Source organism: Spinacia oleracea, chromosome 6 (genome assembly GCF_020520425.1).
Source record: "Spinacia oleracea cultivar Varoflay chromosome 6, BTI_SOV_V1, whole genome shotgun sequence".
In the NCBI taxonomy this organism is placed as follows: Eukaryota; Viridiplantae; Streptophyta; class Magnoliopsida; order Caryophyllales; family Amaranthaceae; genus Spinacia; species Spinacia oleracea.
In genome coordinates, this window is record NC_079492.1 from 107,982,700 (window position 1) to 107,993,930 (window position 11,231).

The 11,231-nt window shown below is 33.3% G+C and overlaps 3 protein-coding genes across 3 annotated transcripts; 1 reads left to right on the forward strand and 2 right to left on the reverse strand.

Annotated features, from left to right (window-relative positions):
* Nucleotides 1–231: 231 nt before the first annotated feature.
* LOC110797723 (uncharacterized) lies at nt 232–1,780 on the reverse strand. Its single transcript, XM_022002836.2, has one exon. The coding sequence runs from the start codon at nt 1,403–1,405 to the stop codon at nt 596–598; it is 810 nt and encodes a 269-aa protein (XP_021858528.2). The 5' UTR covers nt 1,406–1,780; the 3' UTR covers nt 232–595.
* A 3,905-nt stretch (nt 1,781–5,685) lies between these two features.
* Nucleotides 5,686–6,357, reverse strand: LOC130463464 (uncharacterized). The gene has a single exon (XM_056832598.1). The coding sequence runs from the start codon at nt 6,355–6,357 to the stop codon at nt 5,686–5,688; it is 672 nt and encodes a 223-aa protein (XP_056688576.1).
* Nucleotides 6,358–8,336: 1,979 nt separating this feature from the next.
* On the forward strand, nt 8,337–10,611 carry LOC110797714 (WUSCHEL-related homeobox 2). Its single transcript, XM_022002817.2, has 2 exons — nt 8,337–8,896; nt 9,941–10,611. Exons 1-2 carry the CDS (start codon nt 8,419–8,421, stop codon nt 10,408–10,410), a joined length of 948 nt encoding a protein of 315 aa, XP_021858509.2. The 5' UTR covers nt 8,337–8,418; the 3' UTR covers nt 10,411–10,611.
* The last annotated feature ends 620 nt before the right edge of the window (nt 10,612–11,231 follow it).

Below are 11,231 nucleotides of genomic sequence, written 5' to 3' on the forward strand. Positions count from 1 at the left end.
CTTTTTTTTAAGGAAAACGCCAAGACACCCGGTGTCGAATGGTTTACCACTCCTCGGCGTTATCACGCGATTATTACGCGATTATTATACCATACCGGGCATTCTAATTCACGCGATTATTATACCATACCGGGCATTCTAATTCAAATTACATAACATATTTACGCACATACTTGTGGTTTACTCACTCATCATTTATGCGAAAAGAACACAAAAGGAAATAAATTTGAATAGTCACTGTACAAATTTAGCAAAAATTCATACAATTCATAGCAAGATTATACAAATTAGAACAATGGTATTTACACATGATAATAGGAGGGTACTTCCAATTTTGAAGAAGAAAAAAACAGCGTGCCACCCTTTTGCACAAAAACACTGAAAATAGGAGGGTATCGGATATTTCTGTTTCAGGAAATCCCAGAACTCTTCCATATTGATGATAACAAAGGAGGTTATCTTACAGGAATCCTTTTTCTTTTTTAATAAATTAAGAAACAGAAATTCGATAAAAAAGGGAACAAAATTATGCAGAAAAAAGGCTTAATTAATTAATTCACACTAATCACTAATCCTTGAAGATCTAATACAAGGGTTATTTTGGAGGAGAAGAAGCCAACGGAGTTACCTGAGAATTGCAATGAATACCCCTCTCTTTCTCCCCTTGTTCAGGAAGTGAATTCTCCAAAATAACCTCCTGAAAAACCCCACTTTTCTGGGCTTCCTCAACCAACCTTCTATACAACTTCTCCTCAGCATCTCTCAGAAACTTGAATTTTGGTGGTGGTGAAGATCTCAATCTGTTGATTTCAGCTTCAACTGATGTTTCAAACAACGGGTTGTTGTAATTATTGCTGTTGTTGAACAACAATGCCTTATTAGGAGAAGAGATGTTAGGACTAAGGTTGTTATTGTTGTAAGGTGAGTGTGTTTCAAGGGCCATGATTAAATCACTCAAACTCCTTGTTCTTGATCCTTTCCTACTAGCCTTTGATTTCCCATCATCAGATTCCAAATCTTCCTTTGTTTCTTCCTTGATTGTGAACAAGAATCTCGGATGCCCTGCTAGCCGCATGATGTCTGAGTCTACACCTTCTTCTCCTAGAGCCTTCAGTAGCAGATCTTTTCTTGTTTCTAACCCCATTTCAATATCTGTTTCTGGGTTTCCGACAACTGCGTTGTCAACAACTGTGGTGTTGATTGTTGTGGGTTTATCCCAACAGAATAGATAGAACATCTCTTTCGCATGATTACTGTAATCTTGTTCAACTCTGTTGTTGTTGGTGTTGCTGATTATTCTCTGTTTCTTCCACCATAGAAGATAGTAAAGCTCTGCAATTAATGCTAATAATAAACAACCAAATACTATACTTAACACTATCCCTAAACCACTCATAATTGTCATTTTTTCCCAGAAACTCTTGTATTTTCTCTCTCCAATAAAACCAAAAACACTTCAAATTTTTGTGGGAAGAGGAAAAACTGATTAAATTGGCAACTGGGTTTTCTTTGTTCCTGTGTAAAGATCACATCTTTAGTAGAAAGAATCAAGCTTTTCACCGAAAGGCCGTTTCAGATTGTCATATACTAGTATGCACACCACCTGTTCGATGAAATGCTTCAATGGGAAAAAATATGAGGTTTTCTTTTCATTGCCTATTGTAGGCGGGTGAGCAGCGATAAGGCATGTTGATTAAGGAAATACGGAGTAAAGCTTTGGGATTTTGGAATAATAACGGAACATTTTTTTGGTTTAGAGAGGAGTATAATTGTACAAATATTTTCTTACCTTAAAAGCCTATAACCTTGGACCACATAGCATGTTTGATTGTGTGAAGTAAAATTCAATTTATTTTAGGAAAAAATAAATAGTGTAAAACAGTTCGGTATCATTTTTTATGTCTAATTTTATGTTTTTTTACAAAATTAAAATCAAAATATGAAAACCACAAAAATAGTTTCTAGTTTTTTGTTGTCAGTTTTTAAAATCAACATGATTACTGTAAGTATGATTATCTTTTAGTTTATGATTCAATCTAAATTATACGACTTTCAAAATCTAAAAATCCGAAACTGAAAACCGATAGTGATACTGAACGAGACATAAGAAAAGATTGTTTGAAGTAAAATTCAATTTATTTTAGGAAAAAGAAAATAGTTTAGAAAAGAAAGGAAGTATATTATAAAATATTTTGAGTCTATAAGGAGGCAACTCACATGAGTTAAGCAAAAGCCTGTGACATGGGAGAAAAGAATAAAATAAAATTAAGGAAACAAAATAAAATAAAATAAAATAAAAGATGTTTTTATTACATTGGAGCTCCCTTTTCGTAGTTTAGTTCGTATTTTCATGTCTTTTATTTTCTGTAAGTTTTCGTTATTCTTGGAATGAAATTCCCCTTAAGCATTAAAAATGATGTATATTGGATTATTAGGACTCTTGGAGTGACTATTTAAATAGCTTTTTATGTAGCTCTTTTGACAAGAACTATCTCTTGGATGACATTGAGGCTTTAGAGACTTTGAGTAACTCTTCTTGTATAGTAACTCTTGGTCAAGACGTCCTAAGAATTTATTCTTGTTGAAAAATGGAGTCACTTTGTTTGTGAAAGACACTTAATAATGAGGTTGAATAAATAAATAAATAATATGATATGAGACCCCAAAATAGTAAAAAAACACGGAGTAGATCGGAGAGCTCTTTGAAGAAACCATCAATGTTGAGTGTTTTTAGGAGGGGTTCTTAAGAGTATCTCGTAGAGAGTGGAGAGCTAGTTAGAGAGCTCTCACCAATGTACATGCTCTTAGAATTTGGATACTCATGTCAGACACGAGTACGTACGTGATTTGGCTATTTTGTGACAGTTTTCTATAATACTCCGTATCAACCAAAAATGAACTATACAAATGTTATCTATATTTGAGTGTTGAAGATCCGACACGAGTAGTAATACAAATGAACTGTACAAAAGCGTAAAATGAGAAGTCCAAATAATATAGGGTACTAAGTGTACAACTATATACAAATATAAATAAGAAGTTAATAAAAAGGAAACAAAGGTGATTAACTGGGAATCACTAATCTATCACTAATCACAGGAGGGAGACAGCGTAGAAGAATTGATTGCATCAGCCATGCGAGGAGTATGATTAGGTAAATTTTACTCCGTACAAGACCAACTGACCAACAAACACAATGACCCGGCCCATTTTCTCCTCTCTTCTATTTTGTACTTGCTGGCTCTTTTTACGCTTTTGTTTTTTATTAGGGGAGTAGTATGATTTTAAATTATTGATGTCATCTTCAAATTAGAGAGCACTTCTATCTAATGTTAGTATAAGGGTAATGTAATTTTTTAAGGTCCTTCAAGTCTTTTGGTACTTGGTAGAAAAAGAAGAAAAATGAAATGATTTTTTGTTTTGTTAACAATGTAACTAATGATATTACTCCTACGTAAATTTATAATTTTGGCCCAACATTAAAACAAATAGGTTCATATCAGCAAAAGCTCGAAATTTTTAATTTGGAATTAAGCATCGAGGATATCAGAATTTTAATTTTAACAACAATTACTTGCAAATTTCATCATTAGGTAGTGATACTCAAGCTAAACACTAAAGAAATTTACAAATAGTTGCTTACAAAAAAAAAACTTAAAAGTACTCAAGTACATACGTGGTTAACACCGATCATTCTAATAGTCCACAAGTACATACATGGTTCACGAAATGTTACTCATTAACGATATTGTTTGTTAGACTTCTAATAGCCCACGAGTACATATATGGTTGACACCGATCATTCTAATAGCTCACAAGTACACAACTCTTAATTTTATGAGATGTTGTTTTTTTTTAAAAAAAAAAAAGAAAATTAAAAGAAAATAGATTCCCTATTATATATACAACATATCCTATGAATTAAATTTAACGTCTAATTCCAAAATACTTTTTCAAAATCTAAAAGATTTTTTGTAATAAAAATAAATACAAAATGAAAGAAAAGTGAGTTCCTAGCAATTAAGTGTGTATATGGCAACCCATTAAAACACTAGTAGAGAAGACAACAATCCTTGATCAATAGTATTTTGACAATTGCTAACTGCTATACCCGGGTACAGCCAACTCTGGCTGTACCCCCCAAAAATGACGCGCTCATATTGTTTGTTCATTCTTGTCGACTGTTTGTTCTTTTTTATTGTACTGTTTGTTCATTCTTATTGTACTGTTAGTTCTTTCTTGTTGTACTGTTTGTTCATTTTTGTTGTACTGTTTGTTCTTTCATGTTGTTTTTTAAATTCATCATCAAATTTTCATAATTGTTGTATTTTTTGTTCTTTCTTCTAGAACTTTATGTTTTTTTAATATTGTTTGTTCTTTCTTGTCTATTTGTTTGTTTATAATAATCATATGGTTAATGTTCATAATTAAACTCTTCATTAATCTTTTATTATTTCTTTTTGTATTGTTTGTTCTTTCTTGTTGTACTGTTTGTTCTTTCTTGTTGTTTTTTAAATTCATTCATCAAACTTATTGTTGTATTGTTTGTTCTTTCATGTTGGCTTTAAAATTCATCATAAAATTGTTCATAATTGTTGTATTGTTTGTTCTTTTTTCTGGAATTTTATGTTCTTTTTTATATTGTTTGTTATTTTTTGTTATTTTTTGTTTATTTTTTTGTTCATAATAATTATCTGCTTTATTGTTTGTTCTTTCTTGTTGTATTGTGTGTTCTTTCATGTTGGCTTTAAAATTCATAATGAAATTGTTCACTTCATTGGTCTTTTATGTTTTTACAAGCGTCTATATTGTTTATTTCCCAATAAATAAATAAATGTTCATTTCCAAAATAGTAAATGTTCATTCCGAATAAATAAATAAATGTTCATTTCCGAAATAGTAAATGTTGATTTTTGTAGTTTATTTCCAAATAAATAAATAAATGTTCATTTCCAAAATAGTCAATGTTCATTCCAAATAAATAAATAAATGTTCATTTCCGAAATAGTAAATGTTCATTTTTGTACCAGTATATTAATGTTCATTTTAAACAACACAAAACGACATCGTTTTGGATGGGGGTACAGCCAGCTTTGGCTGTACCCGGGTATAGCCAAAAATTTGCGGTATTTTGAGTCACACATCAATGAAAAATACTGTCATGCTGCGGTTCTCACTTCAAATTTTCCTACTTCCTTTACTCCTTTTCCTTTGTAAGTCTTAAATTGTTTAGCCATTTGGTCTTGGGTACAATCCTACAACTATTAATTATTTCGGCTTATTTCCTTTTGGTACAATCCTACCTAAAAAGTGTCCTATGATCGGACTAAAATCAAGGTGTTTACTTGGTCCAACTTCGATCATGTGGAGTCACACTCACGAAAAGAGAAAAAGCTAGCGTCATTTTACATCTTCATTAAACATCAAACGTATTTTTCATAAACATTTTCAAAACGCTTTGGGGCTTGGTCCGTACCTAAAGTGGTGATTTAATATTATAAACTTTTTATCAACAAAGATAATGAAATACTTAGCATGTTGAAGGGTAAATCACCAAAAATTACGAAGATGTACCAAGTACTTATTTTTTATGAATTGTAGTCAAAGCTACACAATGAGTACAATTATTCGACCAAGAAAGATGTAAGCTTGAAAGCGGAAATGCAATCCGCCTGTACTTCAGCCTTACATCCATGCTAGGAACTCATCCCGCCTACCGAGGCCTTGTTTAGCTAAGGCATCTGCCACAGTGTTCGAAGCACGACTTTTGTGGGTGATGGAGATGTTTGGGCTACTAGGGGATGTGTTACGGATGAAGTTGAGAGCAAAGTGAAGATTCCACGGTCCTCCTAGCTCCTTGCCACACCACCGAACATCGTTAGCAGAGTCTGATTCGATAATAAGGGCTTGATTTGCTAGCATGTCATTACTTGTATAGACTTTTAGTGCTCTATGTATCGCAAAGACTTCGGCTGAATTAATCTCCATTGTTGGCATAGGTGTGGAGAACATGCAAATGAAGCTGCCATTGGAGTCGCGGAGAACACCTCCAATTGATAATCTGTGAAGGGTGGAATTCAGTGATGCGTCAACGTTACATTTTAGGGTGTCCTTGGGTGGAGGAGACCGTTGGTGTGTTGACTGAAGTGTGTGTAGAGTGTTGGGCTGCTGGAGAGTAGGTGACCACTGGAGGCATTCAGGGTTGCAAATCACATCTTCCGAACTATATGGGAAGGGGTCACTCCATCCTTTGATCCACCAACTTAAACGCAGTAGTATTAAGTCTTGTAACTGCCTTGGTGTAGTGGAGGAGCTTTGAAAAATTCTGGTATTTCTTTCCTTCCAAATTTTCCACATAATTATTAAAAAACTGGCCACCTAAACCTTTTTGAAGAAGGGGCTTCGAATCGGACAAGCCCATTGGGAGAATGCATCACGAATATTACGGGGAAGACCCATGTTAAGCCCTATAACTTGAGCCACCAATACCATATTTGTTGTGAGAGATTGCAGTGTAATAGGAGGTGATTGCAACATTCAGGAGTGGATTCACATAGGACACAATGGGTTTCACTTATTGGGATGATTCCTAAGTGTCCTAGCTTGGCACGAGTGTTTCGTTTGACAATGAGAGCAAACCAAGCGAATATTTCAACTCGGTGAGGGACAAGGCCTTTCCACAACCCTTTGATGGCATCTTGATGGTGCGTTGCAGTGTTTTTGGCCATATCAAGGCTACAAGATTTGACCGAGAAGTGACCGGTTTTGTCGGGGGTCCGTATTAGAGCGTCATACCTGTTTGTAGAAAAAATATACCAATAATAATATTAATTAAAAAAAATAATAATAATAGTAATCTGATCTGATCTGGTCTGATCTGATCTGGTCTAATCTGATCTGAACTTATTTTTTCTAATCTGATCTGATCTAGTCTGATCTGATCTGATCTGATTAAATCTGAAATAAGTAATAAGATCCTGAAATAAGGTGAACTAAACAGGGCCTAAAGGGGGGGGGGGGTGGGTGGATGGGGAAGGGTGAATTAATTAAATGAGGGAGGATAGGGAAATTTAGGGTAGAATCTGAATAGGTTCTTAGGTATTTTAAGTAATTAGATAGAAAAATAAGGGTATTTTGGTAAAAAAAAAAAAAATATGTCCAAAAATAGAAACAGGAAGAACAAATATGAATGCTATTTCGGGAAACAGAAACAGAGAGAGTACCTAGCATTTTCTTTGCAAAAACACGTTCTTAAGAACGTCTTTTAATATATTAGTATAGATAGAAAAATGTGAAACGTTTAGTGTCACAATGATTTTAATTAATTAAAATAATCATTTGCACGATTTTTGACAGAATATTAACGACAATTATTATACAATATAAAAAGGAAAGATTCAATAAAAATTAAAATGGAACACTAGAAACGAAAAACATAAAGAATAAAAAGGGGCGAAGAGAGTATTATATTTTAGATTTGTTCGTGTTATTCTTTAAGGAAAATTTTGCTGGTAAATGTCACATGGCTTTATTTTAATAAATTTTTTCTTAACCGTAAAAAAAAAAGGGTGCAGATGAAGTACACCTTAAGTTGTGTTTTTGTATATGAAAAAAACTTACTTTGTGTTTATAGTACTCCGTACGTGCTAATTGCTACGCTTAATTAATCACATTGATTAGACTAAAACTTGATTGGGCATTTCAATTTGCAAAACTAATTACGCATCGGAACGCGGAGACTCACAATTGATTGCTTAAGTTGATAAGAGTTTATACGGAGTAAATTGAAAGTCGATTTGATTTCTGAATAAAAAGAATTAATCAAATTCTTCTATCATCAAATTATAAGCCTGACATTTCAACCAATAACAAAAAAGAAAAACCATAATCTTGAATTTTGCATAAATTTCAAAAACCAAATTATTTTTCGCAGACTACTTTAACCCAATATGTCTTTACTTATTTGTCCCTTGTTCTTAAAAATAATAAAGTTTTGTGGGTAATTAGAGTAATTAATTTGTTAAAATTAAAAAAAACCTTTAAACTTCCTACTTTAATTTCTCTCTCTTCAATCGGATGATCATCGATCTGCAAAGCTTAAATTTCCAAAGCCCTAGACCCTAGACCTCCCTAGTTCATCATACGGAGTATAGCACCTATACTTTCTCCCCTTGGACAATTCTACCCTTCCCTCTTGTTCTTTTCCCTTTCTTCTGTCATTCCCAAGACACCTCCCATGCAAATTGATGGGCATATTCGTCTTTTAAGTTTCTCTCTCCTTTCAGCCGCTAACCTCCATGTTTTCAGAGATGGTTCAGCACTATTTACTATATATATACATGCATAATATATCGATCATGAAGTAACAAAATAAAAAACATAATTTCTAGAGAGAGAGAGAGAAAATATAGTTCCAAAATGGAGGAAAACCATATTGATGATCATGAGCTTAATGTTGATCATGATGTGGATGATCAAGAGGGTGAGGAAAGATCAGGTGTTGGAGGGTCGAGATGGAATCCAACAAAGGAGCAAATAGAGATGTTAGAGAGGATTTATAGTAGTGAGGGTGTAAGGACACCAAGTGCAGAACAGATACGCCAGATTACTGCTCGACTAAGAGTGTATGGTCATATTGAAGGGAAGAATGTTTTCTATTGGTTTCAAAATCATAAGGCTAGACAACGTCAGAAACAAAGGCATGACCGTTTACTTGCTACGGCTGCAGCGACGGCGGCGGCGGCGGCGGCTAATTCTTCTGCTAATCACTTTGCTGCTCGTTTTATTGCTCCTACACCTCCTCATTATCATCCTAATCCTACTGTTCATCTTAATGCTTTACCTCATCGCCCAATTTTTCCTACTTACCACCATCATTTTCTTCCTAATCCAAACGGTACGTATGCATCTTTCTTACTTTTTTTTTTTTTTTTTAACTTTTATGTGATACAATTATCATCATTAATTTGATATCATTACTAGTACATAAACAAGAAAATTTCGCGCTTTTATCACATATATACGTGCATATATTGATATATATACTCCGTAGTTCGTATTTAATTATATACGTTTTGAAACAATTTAGTGACGGTGTTATTAGAATACGTACTCTTGAAGTTTAAAATCTTTGAACAAAGAAATCATTGTATTACAGGAGTTACTTAGAGAATGCAAAATCATACAAACTAATACGTACATTTTTCTAGTAATTGCAACTACTTATAACTACTAAAAGGACTAATTGCCACGAAAATGGTACATACTTAGGTGTTATATTTGGTTGTATATGCAATGTTTAAATACCAAACAATGCATTAGCTTATCGTGGAAATGATTTCACCTTTCAACTAAAATATTACGGCTTCAATCCCACTATGAGCACTTTAAGAGAGTGTTCCTCTTACCAAGTTACCATACTCTCAACTTTTAAAGTGTTCATGTTGCCTTGTAAAAATGCAAAGTTTAAAACATATGATTGGTAATTCAGTTGTTTGGTTAATGTTCACTTGGGTAGATAAAATGTTCAAATGTACCTCTTCCTCCATTTTATTTTATTTTTTAGTTTCCGGTCCATTTGGAAATGTCTCTCACTAATACGAAGCATTGGGGAAGTTTCCTTCTTTCTCTCTCTTGCTTTTGGTACGTTTTCGAGAAAGAATGCGGTGGAAAAAAATAAAGTTGAAGTTGGAAGATCATTTATTTAAAAACAAAAGGCAAATTGGAAATAACATAAAAATTACCAAGGTAATTAATGTAAATAAACATCATTGTTTATGAAAACGAAGTTTAATAATCCGTATAAGAGTAAAAGAACTTCAACTTTCCAAAAAAAAAAACAATATATATATATATATATATATATATCTTTTATTGTACGATCATTATGCAAATAAAATACGAGTAATAAAATTTTTGTGTTGTACGTTGTGATCGGCAGTTATGTGCAACCCATATTACCATATGCCACAGGCCAACATTGGGTTATATAATCCTCCACAACATCACTACATTGCACCCGCAACAGTTGATCACGATCATCACGGAATGAAGAAGAGACCATCAAAACCTAGCATGAACAAGACAATGAATCAGAATACGGCACGTGGTGATAATACCGTAATTCGGGTCCCACCAGGTTCAACTCTAAGTGGATATTGTACTGCCATGATGAACAACAACACAAAATCAATGGACGAGCATCAAGGGGATTCAATGGGGATGAGAACACTGAATCTTTTCCCTGTGCACCCAACCGGAATATTGGAGCACAAGCTTGGTGGAAATAATTATAATAATTCAGCTGCGAATTCTTGTGCTACAAGCTCTTCATCTGATACAAATTATGTGAACGATCATCATCATCACCACACAAACTTCTTTGATTTCTTTTCTAGTGAAAGTGGTTGATAATCTCTTAATTGTTACGTAGGAGTATAACACATCTAACAACTTTGTTTGTATGGGGGGTATAACATGGTATTGGTATACGGCGTACTTCTTTAATTAGAGATCTTTTATTAAAAAGTGTATGGATAATTTTATGTCTTTTAACCTATCAAAGAAGCATGTGCCAACTAACATAATGCTTGCTTTGTTAGTTGTTTATTTGCTTAATCATATGCATTTTCATGTTCGTTTTTCGTTTATTTGTTAATTACTCTCTAGCTATCTCTTGACGGGACACTTTTTTTCGTTAAACGTTTATTTGGTAAAGTATTTTATCAAAAGAATATCCTATTTGTTTATGATCAATCGAGCTTTAGTTAGTGAACGGTTTTGGTCATTCTATCCTACTTTCGGGTCTCATTAGTTACACACACAAAAAATGTATTGTTCTCGAAAATCTATTATTTGTTTAGTAGGAGGTTTGACACAATACTCATGAATCATTATCCCCTAATTAATTAATTATCTATGCAGTTAGCTACTTATTTTGAATGTATCCTCTTAATTAGATATGTAAACTGGATTTCAATGACCATATATATTAAGAACCAAAATTTCTCGAATTGCTAAGAACTGGAGTTAGCCTCCGTATGAAATATTATATTTCTTATCAAAAGAATTCCCTAAAACAATATGAACCTCGATAAATGAACGATTTGGGTTGTTCTTAGCTTTGAATCTCATATACAAAAGCAATACTCCTTATAAGCTTCTCAAGAATCTGCATATTATCGCAATTTGTTCAGTGTGAAATGCGACACAATAGTACAACACCCATGAAT

What these genes read in the sequence shown, in the direction of transcription:
- LOC110797723 (XM_022002836.2), bottom strand. Translation starts at nt 1,405, where the DNA reads ATGACAATTATGAGTGGTTTAGGGATAGTGTTAAGTATAGTATTTGGT.
- LOC130463464 (XM_056832598.1), bottom strand. Translation starts at nt 6,357, where the DNA reads ATGTGGAAAATTTGGAAGGAAAGAAATACCAGAATTTTTCAAAGCTCC.
- LOC110797714 (XM_022002817.2), top strand. Translation starts at nt 8,419, where the DNA reads ATGGAGGAAAACCATATTGATGATCATGAGCTTAATGTTGATCATGAT. An exon ending in TTTTCTTCCTAATCCAAACG is followed by an intron (nt 8,897 to 9,940) that starts GTACGTATGCAT and finishes TGTGATCGGCAG; the next exon opens with TTATGTGCAACCCATATTAC.